This window comes from Protopterus annectens, chromosome 1.part1 (genome assembly GCF_019279795.1).
Source record: "Protopterus annectens isolate FY-2018-M chromosome 1.part1, PAN1.0, whole genome shotgun sequence".
Lineage (NCBI taxonomy): Eukaryota > Metazoa > Chordata > Ceratodontiformes > Protopteridae > Protopterus > Protopterus annectens.
The window spans coordinates 449,676,529-449,697,839 of NC_056726.1; the positions used below are offsets into that span (position 1 = coordinate 449,676,529).

General features: G+C 42.7%; 1 protein-coding gene across 8 annotated transcripts in view; it reads left to right on the plus strand.

The window, feature by feature from the left end:
• Positions 1-21,311, plus strand: part of B3GALNT2 (beta-1,3-N-acetylgalactosaminyltransferase 2) — a 1,092,678-nt gene that overhangs the window by 263,976 nt on the left and 807,391 nt on the right. For all 8 annotated transcript variants that reach the window (XM_044075837.1, XM_044075856.1, XM_044075828.1 and 5 more), the window contains one exon: positions 11,994-12,141. In XM_044075837.1, coding sequence (XP_043931772.1) covers positions 11,994-12,141 — 148 coding nt within the window. The remainder of the gene's footprint in view (positions 1-11,993; positions 12,142-21,311) is intronic.

Consider the following 21,311-nt stretch of genomic DNA (forward strand, 5'->3'; position numbering starts at 1 on the left):
AGGAAGCCAATCTGGTGGTCCCTTGCCATAAACAAACTTTACAGCAAAATGAAGAAAGTGTTGCAGAAAAGTGGAAAGTCCCAAGATGCAAAAAACTCCCTTCCCAGCCTCAGTAAGAAGCTGAGATCCCTCATACAATCCTCCAAAGTTAGTTACGAAAATAAAATTTCCAAAGATTCCAAAGACAACCACAAGGCATTCTATAGCTATGTCAAGAATCTAAATGGCAATGCTCAGATCTGCTCTGAGCTACAACAGAATCGCATTAAATATACTGATCCCAAGGATATTGCCAATGGCCTGGCAGATCGATTCGGTGCAAACTTCACCCTGCTCTCACCCCCTAAAGGGACCATCTCAATACCGAAAGATTGCCAAATTCCAGTAATAAAGGCTACACTGGTAAAAAATGCACTATCCAAAGCTAAGAATACAGCATCCATGGGACTAGACGACATCCCGGGTTTTGTACTACATGAACTACAAAATGACCTGGCACCTCACCTAAGTGTCATGTTTATTCATAGCCTCACCTCAGGCTTCGTGCCGACTGAATGGTGCACAGCTACAGTTATCCCACTCCACAAGGGGGGAATCCACCTTGAATCCCGGACACTACTGCCCCATCAGTCTGATGAGCCTGATCTGTAAGACCATGGAAAGTATTATCATGGAACTTATAAACAAAGACATTGGCAACCTTCAAACACTGGACCCCACTCAGTTTGGGTTCATGAAGGGCCGATCTTGTCTCTGACTGACTTCTTCAAATCAGTCTTCAGAGCCATGGACAAGGGTAAGGTGGTCTACACAGCCTATTTGGACCTCGCCAAGGCCTTCAACACCATCCCTCACTCTGGAATCATAGATAAACTTACTAAGCTAGGCATGAATCCCTATGTCACTCTATGGGTTGCCAACTGGCTTACTGACAGAACCCACACTGTAAAAGTAGCCGACTCCAAATCCAGCTTCAGACATTGTGACAAGTGGAGTACCTCAGGGTTCAGTCCTAGGACCGCTCTTGTTTGGCATCTACTTCTTTGAAGTACAGGCCAGCATTAAGTTACTCTGGCTAACAAAGTTCGCAGATGAATGCAAACTGAGAGCCATTATTGAATCCCCAAATGATGTGGATATTCTACAAAAGGGCCTGACAGAAACAGATGCTTGGTGACAGAGCCATGGGCTCAAGCTCAATGTCAAGAAATGTATAGTTATCCCCTTTGGGGAAAAAACATGTACCCGTGAATTACCACATAGGTGGCAGTACACTAAACACCGAAAGTGTGATAAGAGACTTAGGGACACAAGTGGACAGTGGTCTCACCTTCAATAACCACATCGCCACGACAGTCAGGAAATCCTTCTATGTGGCACATCACTAAGGGCTTTTCATCCAGAAAAAAGGAGGTCATTGTCCCACTGTACTCATCCCTCATTAGACCCATTATAGAGTATAATACCCCATTTGGTATGTACCTCAAGACATTTGCAACAGCTGGAAAGGCCACAGAAATACCTCACTAAAAGAATCACAGGCCTAAAGCAGATGCCATATGCTGACCGTCTAAAAAAACTTCAGCTATACTCTGTGGCATATCGTCTACTCAGAGGCGATCTCTGCTTAACATACAAGGCCATGCCAAACCCTGAGCTGTTGGACATGCTCCACTTAAAGAAATCCCAATCCCTCAGAGCCACACGCTCCAGAGATCTAAACCTTGTCATCACAATGAACAAAACATGCTGGACGGATAGGTTCCTGACCCAGAGACTACCCATACTCTGCAATAGACTGCCCATACATGTCAAGCAGAGCACCTCCTTGGCCCTCTTCAAAAGGAACCTTGATGATTGGATGGGAGATAGGAAATTCACCCCGGGAATCATGTCAGTCACCCTGCTAGACAGGGGTCCAGGGAAGTAAATATTGTGGGAAGAAATATCCAGGGAATTGTTATGGCTAGGCTTGTATAGGCCCTAGGGCCGATAGCCTTGTACCAACCTATAAGATCTCTGGTTATTTTTCTTGTTATAGGAAACCACAGTGTTCACTTTCTGATGCGAAGTCATTGTGCCAGGCCAGAAAGTTTTGGTGCTCTGGAATTATCATCAAATAACAGTTACTTGACAGCAGTCTTTTTAAACTCAAATATATAATCCAGGTACTCCCTTATTTCTCTTTAGCACTTTGCAATTGAGCCTCTTCTTATTTGGTGAAATTCCTCTTAATTTGTAATACTTTAACCTTTGTCAGTCTCTCTAATCATGTCTTACCTCTTAACCAGATCTCTTTCTCTATTTTATTTCTCTCCTGTTTTTAAACTTCACTTTCATTTTGTCCCACTCACAAGCTATAACTTATGCAGTAATTTACATCTTCCCTCATAACATCCAAAGAATTTCCATTACCCATTCCTTACATTTGTCTCTCTATCAGGTAGGTGGGAAGTGTCAATGTCTTATCTTTACTTCATTACTCTACATTTTTATTTTAGTAATTATTGGTACATGGTCTGAAATTTTTGCTGGATGGGTGTCTAAGTTCTGAATTAAATACCCATGTTCGTGTGAGCTATAATTTCTCTCTAGTCTAGCCCAGTTACTTTACCTTGCTGAGTAATGTGTAACTCTCTCTGAGTTCCTACTACTGAATTCCCGTCTTTCATACTAAATATTTTCATAAATTTCTTCAGAAGTCTAACATCTGTCATATTTTCCCTTCTAGCTCCCCCGATATGTCCTCATTGTTGCAAATCAAATTCCAATGCCCACCTATATAAAATATTCCCTTCTGAAAGCTGATTATTTCTCTCATTTTTTAACCTCCATAATAGCAGTTTTAGGTGGAATATAAAATATATGCCAGTGTAATCCTCATACCTTTAGCCACTTACTACCACAGATCTGCCATTGTTATCTTACTTGTTTTCTTCAATCACTGCTGAAGCTCCTCTAGTAATTAAAATAAATATTCCTCTTTTTCTTTGCCCCTGATGTTCTGCAGAATATCCACCATGAAATCCTTCCTTTGTTAAATACACATGCTGAGTTCTTTACAGTTGTGTCCCTGTGGGATTGCTATTTCCACTTTACATTTCTTAATATAGTTAGATAATATTTCCTTTGTCTATACTTGTGAGACCATTGATATTCAAAGATAATATGGAAAGTGTCACCATTATGGCGCAATGTCATTATATCCACCTATTATACAGTGGATATAAAAAGTTTACACACCCGTGTTAAAATGCCATGTTTTTGTCATATAAAAAAATGAGACCACAGTAAATTTCAAAACTTTTCCCACCCTTAATCTGTCCTATAACTTGTACAATTCAATTGAAAAACAAACAAATCTGTTAGGGGAAAATATAAAAAAATAAAAAACATACAATAAGCTGGTTGCATAAGTATGCACACTCTTAAACTAATACTTTGTTGATTTAATTGCAGCATTCAGTCTTGGATTCTTCCCAGTCATTATTTTCTTTTCACCTTTTCTAGATGATTTTCTTTCAGGTTCTCTTAGTTTCTTCTTTGCTGGCATCCAGGCAGTGTACTTTCTAGCCAGTAAATGAACTTTACACAAGCTGACAGTATCACTGGCTGTTTTCTCAGTTTCTGTTTTCACACTGGGATAGCTGAAGTGAAGTTGTTGATCACTGTGCAGCCAACTTGGAAATTTCTGTTTACAAATCATTTTGACTGTAGATTTTACTTTACAAAATGACAGTGGTTAGATTAAGTGTATTCTGCTATAATCAAGCTACGGATGGTTGGCCGTTCCACAATTCCTAGTGAATTAACTTGGTTATGGTTTTGCAAGTGTGGAGTTAGTGTGTGTGTGTATATGTAAAATAAATCTCTTTCCCCCCTCCCTCTGCATATATAAAATTATGGGGTATGGGGTTTGGAACCTCCCCCATATAATTACTTAGTTTAGGTAATCTTTATGTAGGGAATGAGGTGCTTTGGTTAGTAGTTGGCAGCTTTTTTTTTATATGGAAGGTAGATTTGTTTAGGTAGTGACTTATTTCAGCTATAATTTTTCATTGGAGATCCCTTGTTTGAATTAAGCTTTGATTTTACATAGGCGGTTGATTTGTGACTGAAGTAATTTGATCACAAATGGAAAGCAAATATTCTGCATTTGCAACCATTTGTATTTAGGACATTTGTGTCATGGTGAAATCAGTACTGTCTGTATATTTTCAATGGCATATATGCCGACAGCTGGTATTATTGACCAAATAATAAAACAATTGTATATCAATTTGGGTCATTACAGTATGATCAAATGCCTGTACCTAGATGTCCAGCTTTGTCAAAGTACTTTGGTTGATGTAATACTCTTTAGAATTGTGTATTTTTAAGTATATTTCCGTAACACTGCAGAATATAAGATGTTTCCTATGTTGCACAGTTGTGTGGTGGTAATGGTGAAAGAGTATTTTGGGGGTTTTGAAATAATGTAATAACTGGACTTTGCAGCACTGCCTTGAGCAGTGTACAGGGTCGTAGAACAGTGGATAGGATATTTTTTCTTTCTAATTGTTGGTGCAATCTTGGAGTGGATATGTGCAAGTCATAAGATGTGTCGCTCTGAGGGGAAGTGCAGAGAGAGCAAGCCCGTCCTGCAACAAAGCCGTTCAGTTTAGTAATTTGATTTTTCAGGAATCAATTAATTGGTTTCTGTCCATCAACTCTTGATGAGTTGATAGATTCAGTGCGTTTGATCAAAAGTTTTTTTACATCGTATGTTTTGTTAGGTAGATTGCTTTGTCAAACTGCGAGATCATCGCAGGAGGCCAGCACACAGTGGGGAGTGGGATTTTGTCCTTTCCCCCTCTAATTTGCAGTCTGAGTTTATTTTTTATATATATATAATGTGTGTGTGTGTGTGTGTGAGTGTGTATGTGTATATGTATATGTATGTATATATATATATATATATATATATATATGGATTCACTTCAGAATTTCAAATTCCCAAAACTTCAAATTTCATATGGTCGAGACCATATGATTGAAGATTTAGAGCTTCGAAACTCTGAAATAAAACCATGATGTTCTTTGTATTTCACTGTTGCAGTCATCACATATGGGTTATCTGCCTGCAAGTAGCCCTCAGCCGGCCTGAATACCAAAGTCTTGGGATTTCTGCGTTGAATGCTGTCGCTTCTTCTATGATGTCAGGTCGTCAGGGGTGTAAAACATGCAGCCGACGCCATTACCCCAGTCTTTCTTGCCATGCGGTGCCCGAAGCAGAAGCAGTTTGCAAGTGCTGATCGGCCAACTCCTGAAATTTTCGTTTTTCGAGTTTCAGATCTGAAGTCTTCTAAAAGATAAATACCCCGTTGGGATCCTTTTTTCTTGCTCTAACTGATGTCAGAAAAAAATTAATAATTGTCTTGCCTGTGGAAAGCAAATACCTCACAGGGATTTTCATTCTTGTGTCACCCATTTGGGCCCAGACCACGACGTCCATCGATGTCAGTTTAGTGCCTTGTTCAATGCCCAAACTATTTGTCGTTGAGCTATTTTTGTAGCTATAAATTCTTTCACTCTCGATATCCGTACTCTGAAATGTCTTCGGTAAGCCATCCGACTACCGATCTTCCGAAAAAATGAAAGGATAAAGACAGAGACAGACCGCATAGGTCCAAGGCTGCCGACGATGCTACCGTTAAGCTAGTCGCCAGCCTGTTGGTACTCAGTGAGGCACATTCACAGCCCCTGATACCCGCTTCTACAAATTTGCAGGCCTCTACTGCGACCCATTCGGAGTCTGGTATGTCGTGAGATGCTTCTTCGACTATGGAACCTGCGGATGTGTCTACCTTGGATGGGTCCAGAGCCCCTGTGCAGGCACCAGCTTCTGAGGGCATTTTAAGGCCTTCTGATCTTCATATTAAACAGACGACTTCCTTTCAAACCAAAAATACTGAATTTCTCTGGCCTAAAGTTTGCACTATGCCTAGGAAACCTACGACCAAAGCGCATTCTAAGGCCCACATGCCAGAAAAACAAATGATTAGAATGGCTAAGGACCCCATTACTTTAATTAGGGGAAGCCAGCCTTCCCCCTCAAAAAGACCCAGAACTGATTTTCCTTCTGATCAGGAATCTGATTACTCTGATCCTTCCGAATTCCAAGATATACCGTTATCTACTTATGAGGATTCTTATGCAGAGGATTCCATTCCCTCTGCTTCCCCTCCAGAGGATTTTTCCTTTGGTGAAACCCTACACACCCTTAGAGAACATTTCCGCTGGGAGAGCCAGGTCTACTCCCAGTCCAAAAAGAGACTCAGGGAATTTTTAAGCTTGCCTCAGCACAGGCCTCTAGCCATCCCTCCTGTTCTGGAAATTGTAGATTGTCTTCCTGGAATCCAGTCTTACCCTTGATAACCTTGCCTCCAGCTCCCAGGAAATCTGACAGGTACTATAGAGTGCCTGGCTCTCACAAATTCCTTTATAGGAATCCTACTGCGGATCCAGAGACCATTTCCCAGGGACCTAAAGGCATTAAGGCTACAACTGCCAAAAATCCTACCCCTTCGGACAGGGATTCCAGGGGATTAGATGGGGAAAAGAGGTATACATCTCTGCTACACTTGCCATTAGGGCTTTAAATTGCCAGTTTCATATATTAAAGTATCAGCAGCATATTATGGAGCTAATTAAACAAAAAATGTTGTTGAGTCCTGATTGTGCTGAACACAAAGATTTACAAGACTTAATGCATTCTGCTAATCAAGTTGGTTAACATACTTTGCAATGTGGGTTTGATGCTTTATTAGCATCTTGCAGGGCTGCTGTTACTGGGTCTTTTCTTAGAAGACATCCTTGGCTTTAGGAACAAACTTGCCAGATCATGTCAAAGCAAAATTACTGGATGTACCATTAAATCAAAAGTGTCTATTTGGTAATAAATCAGAAGAAGTCCTCAAAAGATTGGAGGAGAAAGCTAAATCTATGCAAACTGTTAATGATTTCTTACAAGTACATCCACCTAGATTCAGTAGGCATTGGCCTTCAACAAACTGGTCTTTTCCAGTCCCTTCCAGACCTACTTAGTCCAAACCCAGGGGCAGCAGACCACCAAGACCTCAGTCTCAGGCTATGCACAGATCTAAGCAATGGAGTGCTCCCATGTCCAAAACAGGGAGTAGTAAGCCTCCATCATTTGGTAAACTTGCACAATGACTTATCCTTAACTCTTCCAAGCCTTGCTCAAGTACTTGCACCTTTAGGAGAAAAACTTGCACTGCATGCCAAAAATTGTCAATACATTACCCAAGACAAATGGGTCTTAAACATTGTTTCCCAGGGATACAGATTCCAATTCCACTCACTCCCATCCATAAGTGGATGGCCAGACCTACCACCAAACCAGTGGGCAGAGATCCAAAAGCAACTACTTTCTCTTCTCAGTATCAAGGCTGTCCAACCTGTCCCAGCAGAACAAAGGGGACAAGGTTTTTACTCCAGACTGTTTCTGGTCCTCAAAAAAGAAAACTCTTGGCGTCCTATTCTGGATCTGTCTATTTTCAACACCTTTTTGGTCATTCCAAAATTCAAAATGTTAACTCTCCAACAGTTGCTTCCTATTCTAGCCAAGGACTCTTGGCTAGCAACCCCAGATTTAAAAGAAGCTTATCTGCATATTCCCAGAAGGGAATCTTGAAGAAAATACCTATGCTTCAGAGCAGGCTCTATGCACCATCAGTTCTCTGCACTTCCCTTTGGCTTATCTACTGCACCCAGGGTATTCACAAAGTACCTTGCTCCAGCCATTGCGTATTGCAGGCAGAGAGGAATTCAAATTTACCCATACTTGGACGATTGCCTGTTTCAGGCGGATAGTCAGGAATTGCTACTTCAGCACCTGGCATTTGTAAAGAGACTTCTCACTTCACTGGGGTACACCATCAAGGAAAATAAATCACAGCTGGTACGCAGCCAACAGATTGTATTCCTGGGAGCAAGCTTGAACACAACTTCCCAGATGGCATTCCTCACTCCAGAGAAACAAATTTATTTGACAAACTATTTCAATCTACTGGCCACCAAAACCTGGCTATCTACAAGAAAAATACTGCAAACCCTAGGGTTCATGGCCTCTTGCATTCTACTAATTCCATATGCAAGACTGCATATGAGGAAACTTCAATGGTACCTAAAAAATCTCTGATGTCAACATTCTCAGGACCTGGAAACAATGATTCCTATCATTCCTTGCCTAAGGACAGGGTTCCTTTGGTGGGCAGAGGCCTGCAACCACAACAAGGGACTCCCTTTTATTCTACCCCCTGCTGCCCAAACCCTAACAACAGACGAATCAGACTATGCATGGGGGGGCTCACATGGTAGGGCAGTGCATTTAGGGTAAATGGAACCCAAAGCAAATGCACCTGCATATCAATCAAAAAGAAATGTTAGCTGTGCAGAATGCTATGACAGCTTTCAAGGGCCTTATTCTTCCAGGACAACTATTGGTAAAGACAGACAACACCACAGTTATGTGGTACATAAACAAGCAGGGGGGATCCCATTCCTACCCACTCTGCAGACTAACCATGGCTCTGTGGAACACAGCCTTGAGCAACCAAGTGCACTTACAAGCTCAATTCCTGCCAGGCAAACTAAATTCCCTGGCAGATGACTTAAGAAGAAATCTCGTGGATCCAAATGAGTGGAAACTGGAACCCAAAATATTCGAGCTTTTGAGGAACATGTGGGGGGCACCAGAGGTGGACCTTTTTGCTTCCCCTCAGAACTATCAATTGAGCAAATATTGCACCAGAATTCCCCACAGCCATGCTTGGAAAGTGGATGCCCTGTCCTTCACCTGGGAAAGCCTTTCAGTCTATGCCTTTCCCCCTCTGCCACTCCTCTTGAAAGTTCTTCTAAAAATCAAACAGGACAAGCCAAGGACAGTCCTGATTGTGCCAGACTGGCCATGCCAGCACTGGTACCCTCTTTTGCGCAGTATGACAGTGCTACAACTATGGCACTTGCCTCAGACTCCTTCCCTGCTGTCCCAGCAGTCAGGCCAGATTCTGCACCCTCAGCTACAGACCTTGAACCTTGCAGCCTGGCTAATCCCCTGAATTCCACACCAGCAAACCTCAGAAAGCAGGTGCTGGATGTCTTTCTTGAGGCAAGGAGGCCTAGTACTAGAAAATCCTATTCGAAATAATGGAAAATGTACAGTTCCTGGAGCCATTCTCACAGAATGGGCACAATTGTGCCCAGCTTACCTCATATACTAGATTACTTAACAGAAATGCTCCACAAAGGCCTATCCTTCTCTTCAGTTAAGATCCATGCTCTGCCATCTCAGCTCATTATAATACTGAGCCACCTCTCTTCTGTCATCCTCTGGTAAATTAGTTCCTGAGAGGAGCCAAATATTTAAGACCCACCCCCCCCAGGAGAGCTCCCACTCCAGCCTGGAACCTTAATTTTGTAGTAGAAAAGCTCACACTTCCACCCTTTGAACCTGCGGCCACAGCAGAGTTAAAATTCCTCTCATGGAAAACAGCTTTACTTCTAGCCATCACTTCAGCAAGAAGAGTGTCTGAATTGCAGGGCCTTATGGCAGTGGAATGTCTCATTATCTTCCATGCAGACAGGGTTTCTCTCAGGACTAACCAATCCTTTATGCCCAAGGTGGTGTCTAGTGTGTCTTTAAACCAGTCCATTCATTTGCCAACTTTTTTTCCTTATCCTCAGAATGAAGGAGTAAGGATCCTGCATTCCTTGGACGTGCACAGGCAGCTTAGGTTGTATCTGGACAGGACTAAACCTCTCAGAAAATCTGACCAGCTGCTAGTCAGCTTTGCTGCAAGGGCAGAGGGCAAGGCATTTCAAAGCAAACCATTTCTAAATGGATAGCACACTGCATCCATTTCTGCTACAAGCACCATGGGAAGCCCACCCCACAGGGGATCAGAACTCATTCCACGAGGGCTACATCTACCTCTACAGCATTTCTCAGGGGAGTCCCTACCAGGGGCATCCTGGAAGCTGCAACTTGGAGCTCTGTACACACTTTCACCAAGCACTACCACTTGCCTATATTTTCTAAATCCAGAGCCAGATTTGCCACAGCAGTCTTACAGGGCCTGATTGCCAGCACTAATGCTTCATAACTACCTCCACCCTTCCTTAGCTTTGGGAATCAACCCAAATGTGATGACTGCAACAGTGAAACACGAGGAACATAGTACAATTGTGTGCACCTACCATAAATGTAGATGTTCGAGTGTATTCAGTGTTGCAGTCCAGGTTACCCTCCCTCCATCCTCCTGACTTCTCTTGATTTCTTTCCCATCCTTTTTGTCTGGCATATCTTATATCATTGGTATTTGTTTTTTGCTGGGGGTATTACATACCATGCAATTGCTTCCCATTTTGGGGGCACCTGACATCTGGGGCAAGAAAAACTGATGTAATGGCGTCGGCTGCATGTTTTATACCCCTGACGAAGTGACGTCATGGAAGAAGCGACAGCAACCAACGCAGAAAAGCCCAAGACTCTGGTATTCAGACTGGCTGTGGGCTACCTCTAGGCAGATAACCCAAATGTGATGTCTGCAACAGTGAATACACTCGAGCATCTACAGTTATAGTAAGTGTACACAACTGTATTTTGTTTTTGGAAGGGGGCAAGCCGTCCTCACCCCCATGTGGGGGGCTGTGCCCACCCCCGCTATTTAAATATACCATCTCCGAGATCGCACTACAGCGAGAAAAAGGGAGAATTTCCTATTCTGCGCTGTATGCAGATCTCCATTCAGAGTTTCAAAGTTCTAAAACTTTGATTGTATGGTCTCACCATATGAAATTTGAGGTTTTGGGAATTCGAAATTCTGAAGGGAATCAGTGTATATATATATATATGTATATGTATGGGTGTGTGTGTGTGTAGGTGGGGGATGAAAGGGCCTCCTGCCCTACATAAAACATTGCTTTTTACCCAAATTGATTTTCAACAATTTGTGATCGATGTAGTGTAGGTTGACATCCTGAAGGTAAACCACTCTACTTCGGAAACGGTGACTCTGTAGTAGGTATGCGCCGAGATTGCTTCTTGGAACATCCAAGTATTTAAAGAAAAAAAAAAAAAGTGAACATCCCCTCATACCCCCTGCTTATTATATATACTAACTGAGAGGACACAATACCTGGGAAAAGGGAGTATTGCCGTAACTGGGGATTGTCAATCTTTCGTACCTGTTGACTGTCTGTATAGTCGACCAAATATGGTAATTTAACCAGATGACTAAACTCCCATTGATGAAGCCAACAGAACCTATATACGATATATCTGTGTGTGTGTATGTGTGTCTGTACATATATACACATACAGACACACATGCACACACATACAATGTGTGTGTGTGTGTGTGTGTGTGTGTGTGTGTGTGTGTGTGTATATCAAAAACAGTTACACATTTTTGTATTGTTACCTAAAGCATTTAGGAACTGGCATGTCACGAGAGACCTTTAAAGATGCGTTGGCCTGGTGGAGTCTAGAAGTGAAAGGTTACCAGTATCATTCACCTGCAGCAAGTACATTCTACAAATAAATTATTTATCTGTTGTATCAGCAATTACAGGAAAATGCTTGAATGCAAGAGAAAGTGCTGGGATGTTTTAACCTTGAAGTGCACACGAGTGTAGCAGAATAAACTAAGGAGCTAGTTGTCATTCAGGCAAAGGATTGTTGGCCTTCTATATCTAGTTGTTTTTGTAGTCATATTTGTGTAGTGCTAGCCATATTTGTGTAGCTCTAGCCATATGAAAAGAGGCAAATGTATATGGAGATTGTCTTAGGGTCATAGAATATGAAAATGAGAGCTTGTGGAAATCCAAACGCGTATCATCTTTGCAGCTGAAGGAGTGTCTCCTCTTTAAATTGTGCATTTTAAGAGTTATAATTTTTAATGAATAGCTTGCTATGGATTTTTTTTTAGGGGTTTCGTTCTTATTTCCACTATGGGAATCTCGACGGCATGACGTTCTGGTTGCTGTGTTGTCAGCTCGGCAGAACTATGAGTTTCGTAATGCAATAAGGAAGTCGTGGCTTAAGCACTTGAAACAGCACCCACTTCTAAGCAAGCGGTATGTAACAGTTTATTCTGAGTTGTTCATTTATAAGGCATTTTTTCTCAGTAATTTTTTTAGTATGATATTTGTTGACCATTCTGTATTTTTACCAGACAAATGTTTTATCAAGATATTGTAAACCTACTATTTAGTACTGCAGCATAATTCATACATTTTATTGTGTATTGCATGCTTTAATGTACATCACTATTTTTATTTTATGTGTGCCCATGAATATTCCTAAACCAGTTCATTGAAATGGACTTGAGAATTTAGAGCATATTTCCTTATCTGTACAGTATGTCACATTTTACAAATTGGTATCTAAAATGTTATTTTTGTCCTGCCTTTTTGTGTTCATTAGATGGACTGTATGACTTGGAGGAGAAAGATATGTTAAACACTGTTCCACCTAGTGAGTGTATGAAAAACTTGGGCTTCAGGCCAGTTATTTTACATTAAGAAGGTTTGTGGTCTGCACTCTTGTGGGAGGAGAGGCTGGACTCTGCCCTTCTGAGCTGGGAATTTCTGGTTAAAGGCTTATAGTGCCTGCATATTTGAACTCTTTCTTACTGAAATTGGTACACCTTGTTTGCTGTAGCATAGACTAGATCCAGGCCTGCTGAATCTAGCTTTGTTTGTATGCTTGTTGTTTGTTTGCTTGTTATTTCCCTGAAACGCTAATTCCACCTAAAACGCGGCTTTTCAGCGCTTCTGTGGATCCCTATTGATGTCAGCATTGCTTACTGTACTTATTTCCTTGTTTCACTTGAAAGGAAGTTACTGTTTGTCGTTTTTGCATTTAAGTTACCTGTAACAGATTGCATTTAAGTTACCTGGCACTTGCTCACTAAAGCAATTATATAAGTCAGCACTAAAAAATTAAAAGCACTACACCCTCACAAACTCCCCTCGAGTACCTTGTTCCCCATTGGCCCTTTTTTTAATTATAAAGGAATTCCCAATGCTATTCTAGCATGTCCAAAGGTCAGTTGTCAGTCTCCTCTCCGGTCCAGCTGGTGAATCTGGGAATCTTGAGGCAATGTTACAACTGCCTCATGTACACAGACAACCCTCTCCTCCTCCCAACAAATTCCAACACATGTGAGAGATGCAACCATATAGCCAAACTGGAAGCTAAGCTCTCTCAACTCAGTACTGGCGTAACCAGTCAGGAGGAGAAGGAAACCACACTCACTACAATTCCAGCCTCACATAGACCTACCACGACAGCAAACCAAACACATAAACACAGAAAAACATTCTCGGAGGCTCTAAATAAAGATCTGCCTAAGCAGCAGAGACCTCCAAAGCAGACACCCAAGCAACCGCTACCCCAAAATAAAACACGTGCAACACATACCTCACAAAGCCAGTGTGCCGAACAGTCACAGCCCTTAAGGCTAAAGAACACACCTGATACACTTGTAATAGGTAACTCTATCATCAGGCACACTGACGTCCTGCTCACCAGGCTGAACAAGGAGAAAGTCACGGTGAGCTGCCTGTCGGGTGCTAGGATCCGCCACATAACGCAAGCACTCAGGTCAGTCCAAGGCAAGTACAAATATGACTCAGTCATTGTCCATGCTGGTGTGAATGACCTGAGACGTACCTCCCTGGACTACATGAAAAGGGACATAGAGGAGCTCTCTGAGCATGTAGCCCAGGCCGGTATGACCCTGACCTTGAGTAGCATCTTACCCTCACCAAGAATGATGCCACAATATGAAGACAAGATGATCAATTTCAACAATTGGCTTAAGTATTGGTGTCATTCAAAGGGGATCCAATGCCTGTCAGCCTGGGATGACATGCTCGACAAGCCACGATGCTTCGCTAGGGACGGCTTGCACCTGTCACCCCTGGGCTTTCGGATATTGGCAAAGGCTCTTGCTACCCCCATAGTGCCTTTTTTAGGCAAGGCTCAAAAGACAAACCCACCACCATAGGTATCACAAGGGATAAGAAACTAAGAGTAATGCTACTCAACAGCAGAAGTCTAAACCTCAAGATGCATGCACTCAAAACTCTCCTTAGCATGGAGAACATCGATATCTGTGCAGTAACAAAAACCTGGTTCAAGGCTCCCGAGAGCACCCCAGCACTACCAGGTTATACCTCATACCATGCTTTTCGGCCCCAAAACTTGGACCGAACCAGAAAAGGAGGGGGGGGTATCAATATTTGTCAAAGATACTCACACCTCCAGATTGGTGGCACAGCATGAAGCATCAGAGACTATCCATGTGCAACTAATAGTGGGTAAAACTGCTTTCCAGTTTATAGCCTGCTACAGACCACCCTCCCAAACCCAGGAACCCCACTCGGCCTTCCTAAGAACACTGGAAAATATGAAGGTCTCTCCAAACACCATTATATTGGGCGGCTTCAACTACCCAAACATAGACTGGGAGCATTACTCTAGCTCCAACACCCTAGCCCAAAGGTTCCTCAAATTTATAAACTCAAATGCTATGGAACAACTTGTTACCACTCCCACAAGAGGGGAAAACATACTGGACCTGATCATCACCAACATGGGGACTCTATGCTCCAGACCAGAAGTGTATCCCTCACTGGTAAGATCAGACCATAAACTAATCTCACTGGATATTCACATCCCGACCCCACCCCCTGCCCAGAAAACCACAGTGAAAAACTTCTCTAAAGCAAATTTCACACTCCTCAAAACCGAGGTGGAATCCTTCAAAGCCCCCGGGCCTGTGGAAAATACGGCCCAGACTGCAGAATCCTTTATAAACGCATTCTATGAACACCTTCAGGAATGCATGGATCATGCAATCCCAAATAAAACCAAGACCCAATCCTCCAAAGGCAGACATCCTGTCTGGTGGACCCCAGCCATAAGCAAACTATACAATAGAAGGAGCAAGCTACTACATGATAGAGCAAAATCCCACAAAGGGAAGGCATCTCTGATCAGTATTAGCAAAAACCTACGGGCACTCATAAAATCGTCTAAGGCCAGCTTCGAGAGAAAAATTGCACAGGACACTAAGGATAATCACAAGGCTTTCTTTAGTTATGTTAGGAACCTGGGTGGGAATTCCCAGATATGCTCAGAATTAGCCCAAAATGACAAAAAATACACCGAACCCACAGACATTGCCAACATCCTAGCTGACAGGTTCAGAGCAAACTCCCCCCCCCACCAAAAGGGCAAATATCTATCCCAGCAGAGTGCTGCCCCCCTGACATCTCAGATGCTCAGGTAAGAGCTGCCCTCTCCAAAGCAAAAAACACAGCATCAGTGGGACCAGATGGTGTCCTGGGCTGCGTCCTACATGAACTCCAAGAAGAGCTAAACCCAAACATAAAACTACTGTTCAATCTCAGCCTTACTACAGGATATGTACCCAAAGAGTGGCGTACAGCAACAGTGGTCCCACTCCACAAAGGTGGTGCCTCAACGAAACTATCGCCCCATAAGCCTGACTAGCTTGGTCTGCAAAGCTATGGAAAGGATCATCATGGACCTCATAAATAAAGATATTGGGGACCTACAGACACTGGATCCTACCCAGTTCGGCTTTGTTAAGGGCAGATCCTGCCTCTTAAACCTGGTCGATTTCTTTGAAACAGTGACCAAGGCCATTGACGAGGGGAAGGTGGTCCACACAGCCTACCTGGACCTCGCAAAAGCCTTCGATACAATACCCCACTCGGGCATTATAGATAAGCTAACCAGCTTAAATATAAACCCCTATGTCACTAGATGGGTTGCAAACTGGCTCAAGGACAGAACCCACATGGTTAGAATTGCTGGAGCCATGTCAGACTCCAAATCAGTTACAAGTGGCATCCCACAAGGCTCAGTCCTGGGACCTCTCTTGTTCTGTATATATTTCTCGGAGGTACAGGCCAACACGGAAGGACTGTGGCTGACCAAGTTCTCAGATGACTGCAAACTGGGCACCATAATCGACTCTCCAGCCGACACAAGCATCCTACAAAAGGGCCTCATAGAAACAGACAACTGGTGCCAGAGCCCCCCATTGGCAAAAACAAAGTGCCCACAAATTACCACATAGGTGGTAATCCATTAAGTACAGAAGAAGTAATTAGGGACCTGGGGACCCAAGTTGATAGCAATCTCTCATTTGACAACCACGTGGCCAAAGTGGTTAGAAAAACATTTTATATAGCCCACCTAATCATGAAGGGATTCACATCTAGATCAGGGGAGGTCATCGTGCCTCTTTACTCATCCCTCATCAGGCCCATAATTGAGTACAATGCCCCTTTTGGGATGTACCTTACCAGACACCTGCAGCAACTGGAAAGACCCCAAAAGTACCTCACCAAGAGGATCAAAGGACTCAAACAGATGCCATATGCTGCCCGGTTAAAGAAACTCCAGCTCTGCTCAGTGGCATACCGCCTGCTCAGAGGCGATCTGTGCCTGACGTACAAAGCCATGTCCAACCTGGAATTAATGGACATGCTGCACCTCAGAAAATCCAAATCCCATCGAGCTACGCGCTCAAGAGACTTGAACCTCAGCACTGAAATAAATAGGACATGCTGGAGGGACAGATTCATAACCCAGAGGCTCCCTTCACTCTGGAATAAAATCCCAGTCCAGGTTAGGCGGAGTCCCTCATTGACTCTCTTCAAGAGGAATCTTGATGAGTGGATGGGAGATCGTAGGTTTACCCCGGGTATCACTTTTGTGTCACTGTTAGACAGAGGCACAGTATACTAACCTCAAAAAAGGGTATAGCAAAATTAATTTAAAATGGGTGGCGAAAGCCAAACACACTCTGGCTAGGCTTATAAATGCCCTAGGGCAGATAGCCTAGTATGAACCTATGAACCTATGAAAAACAACACGCACTGCACTTAGAAAACCCCTTGAAATCTATCATGGACATTTAATGCAGATTTTAAATTTTGATACAGTTTTATATTGATGCTGATTTAGTTATTCTGGCCCAAAGCACATTATTATGATAATTTAAGCCTTACAGTTTATTTTAGTAGCAAGCGAATTCGGTGATAAGTAATAACAGGTGGTTTTAGCTTTGATCTGAAGGAACTTTATTTTTTAAATAATTTTTCTGTTTTATAAGATTTTTGTGATGTGTTTATCATTTTAAAATTACTTGCCCTGACAGAATGCCCATTGGAAACAAATACTTAAAACTGTCATACCAGTGGTTATGTGTACTTTTAAAACTGGCTTTGTGTGAATTCTTGAATTCAGGGCCCTGGGCCAAACAATATATTCTTATGCTTATGGAAACATTGTTTAGTTTGCATTATTCCTTAGCTTGTGTATAGAGCTTAAAAGATTTACTTATGTGTGGGGTTAAGGGTGGAAGTTTGGGGAGCTATATACATCTGGTCTTAAATTGCATCTAAAGTTTCACTGCCTGTGACACTGGAGGTACCGCTTTGGTTTACAGTCACTTAATTTTGAATAACTTGGCAAGTGGGTACCCTGTGCTTAGTGTATCTGTTCTACTGAAATGAACTGCAGTTATATTAATTTGCAGTCAGCTCAATGTATTACATACAAAAACAATTCTGTTGACTGTTTGCTTTTTTTGTAATGGAGGATTTTAAAATTATTTATTATAGTTTTCCAACTTGATACAGATGAGTTAATTACCTGGAGAGATGAATTGCTGGATTAGTGATTGTTGAATGATCCAAACTTGTTTATATTTATAGCGTACTAGATGAAGTTGTAAATCATAACAGACTAATTAGATGCCACCTTGAAGAGGCTGAGTGCCAACTTGACTGATTTCTATTCAAGCGTCAGTGGTATTTTTTTGTGTGTGTATACACTTTTCTTCTGCTGCTTTGCTTGACAACCGCCTAGTTGGCACAGCCATGATCATTCATTCCCCATCACATGGAAGAGAGCTTTACACGGCATTGCCGTTATCCTAACAGTCATGAGGGTATTTCCACATTGTGTTTAACATCCCAGCATCTGAAATGCAGGTCTGATGCACCTTACTAGTAGCTGCCACATAGATGTGACTTTGCGTAGCCAAGTACTTGTCTCCAGGTCATATAATGAATGCCCTGCAGTTGTTTGTGTAGTAAATGCTGACATTGCAGTAGGCAGGACTGACCCCCTTCCCAGGATGGGTGAGGTGGCTTTGGCCATGATTCCACCCTGCCTTATCAATTCCCTCAGTTCCCAGTTTGTTGGTTGATCTCGGGTATTCTGAACTGCAGTTAAGACTTTATTCCCTCCGTACCATGGAGCCAAATCCCTGATATGTTAATTTTGATTATTTTAGTGATGTGCTAATTCAGGTAATGGAGGAATTAGTCCAACAAAGAAAAAAGTATTATGACTTTAGCCTTGAGTGCTAGGATATCTGTATACCACCTAGCAGTTTCATAGCATTGAGTTATGAGAAAAGTACAGCTGTGTACACTTACCATACATGTAGATGTTCTAGTGTATTCACTGTTGCAGTCATCACTTTTGGGTTATCTGCTTGCAGTAGCCCTCAGTCGGCCTGATTAACAAAGTCTTGGGTCCTGCGTCGGTTGCTGTCCCTTCTTCCTTGACGTCAGGTCATCAGGGGTATAAAACATGCAGCCTTTGCCATTACATCAGTTTTTCTTGCCCCAGATGTCAGGTGCCCCCTTAATGGGAAGCAATTAAATCTATAAATATACAAGGTTATACCTCCAACAAAAAAGCAAATACACCAAAAAGCTTTTGAAGATAGAAAAGGAAAGTAAAGGTATATCCAAAATAAGAAAGGGGGCTGGAGGGAGGGTAACCAGGACTGCAACAGGGAATACACTCAAACATCTACATTTATAGTAAGTGTACACAACTGTACTATGTTCTTCATGTTTCACTGTTGCAGTCATCACTTTTGGGTAGATTCCTAAAGCTAAAGATAGGAGGAGGAATTTAAATAGCATTAGGACCAGCTAAAAGACCCTGCAAGACTGCAGTGGCAAAGCCAGCTCTGGATTTAGATAAAATTGGCAGATGGTAATGCTTGGTGAAAGTATGTACAGAACTCCAGGTGGCAGCTTCTAGGATGTCCCTGGTAGGGACGCATCTGAGAAAGGCTGTAGAGATAGATGCAACCCTGGTAAAGTGGGGTCTGATCCCCAGTGGGATAGGATTTCCATGGTGTTTGTAGCAGAAATGAATGCAATGGCCTATCCATTTGGAAATCATTTGCTTTGAAATAGGCTTCCCTTCTGCCCCTGCAGCAAATGCCACAAGCAGTTGATCAGATTTCCTTCGAGGTTTAGTTCTGTCCAAGTAGAATCTAAGTTGTCTGTGCACGTCTAAGGAGTGCAGAATCTGTTCCCCTTTGTTCTGTGGATTAGGAAAGATGGTTGGCAAATGTATGGACTGATGAAGAGCCACACTGGATACCACCTTGGGCGTGAAGGAAGGATTGGTCCTGAGGGACACCCTGTCCACATGAAAGATGATGAAAGGCTGCACTGCCATGAGGGCCTGTAATTCAGATACCCTTCTTGCTGACGTGATTGCTAAAAGGAAAGCTGTTTTCCAGGAAAGAAATTTTAAGCCCGCAGTGGTTGCTGGCTCGAAAGGAGGAAGAGTGAGCTTTTTCAATACAAAGTTGAGGTCCCAGGCTGAAGTTGGAGCTCTCCTGGGTTGTCGTAAGTTTTTGGCCCCTCTGAGGAACTGCTTAAGCAGTGGATGAGAGAATAGGGGGCGGCTCTGTGTTATAATGAGCTAAGATGGCCGAGTCGTGAATTTTGATAGAGGAGAAAGACAGGCCCTTATGAAGCATCTCAGTTAAGTATTCTAAAATCTGAGGTAAATTGGGCACTGTTGTGCTCACCCCTTGAGATTGGTTCCAGGCACAGAATCTTTTCCATTTTTCAGCATAAGACTTTCTAGTACTAGGCCTCATTGCCTCTAAAATGATATCCATCACTGGTTTACTGAGGGATGGTAAAGGAGAAATTATGTAATTAGCCAGGCTGCTAGATTCAGTGTTTGAAGTTGAGGGTGCAGAATTTGGTTCTCCTGCTGAAACATTAGAGTAGGAGACTGAGGCAGGTGCCATGGGGCCAACAGTGACACAGTGTGCAAGAGTGGGTACCAGTGTTGGTGTGGCCAGTCTGGTGCAATCAAAATCATCCTTGGTTTGTCTTGTTTGATCTTTAGTAGTACTTGGGAGAGCAGAGGCAGAGGAGGAAAGGCATAAACTGATAGGTTTTTCCAGCTGAAGGACAAAGCATCCACTTTCCAAGCTTGTTTGTGGGGAGTCCTTGTGCATAATTTGTCCAACTGATAGTTTTGGGGGAGGCAAACAGGTCTATATCTGGGCTCCCCCATTTGCTTGTCAACATGTTGAAAATCCTTGGTTCCAGTTTCCACTCGTGTGGGTCCATGAGGTTTCTGCTTAGTTCGTCTGCCAGTGTATTTAGTTTTCCTGGCAGGAATTGAGCTAGTAAATGCACTTGATAGCTCAAGGCTGTGTTCCACAAATGCCATGGCTAGTCTGCAGAGGGGGTAAGAATGTGTACCCCCCCTGCTTGTTTATGTACCACATAACGGTGGTGTTGTCCGTCTTTATCATTAATTGTCCTGGAAGAATGTGGTCCTTGAAGGCTGTCAGAGCATTCTGTACAGCTAACATTTCTTTGTGATTGATATGCAGGTGCATTTGACTTGGGTTCCATTTCCCTGAATGCATTTTCCTACCAAATGAGCCCCCCATGCATAATCTGATGCATCTGTTGTTAGGGTTTGGGTGGTAGAGGGTGTTGTGAATGGTAGTCCCTTGTTTAGGTGACACGCCTCTGCCCACCAAAGAAATTCCAGGTGTAGGCAAGGTATGATAGGAATCGTTGCTTCCAGATCCTGAGAATGTTGACACCATAGGCTTTTTAGATACCATTGTAGTTTCCTCATATGCAGTCTTGCATATGGAATTAGAAGAATGCAGGAGGCCATGAACCCCAAGGCTTGCAATATTTGCCTTGCAGATAACAGGGTTTTCGTAGCCACTAGTTTGAAGTAGGTTGTCAGATGAATTTGTTTCTCTGGCGTGAGGAAAGCCATCTGGGAAGTTGTATTCAAGCTTGCTCCCAGGAATATAATTTGTTGACAGGGTACCAGGTGTGATTTCTTTTCATTTATAGTGTACCCCAGACAAGTTAGCACTCTTTGTACAAAAGCCAGATGA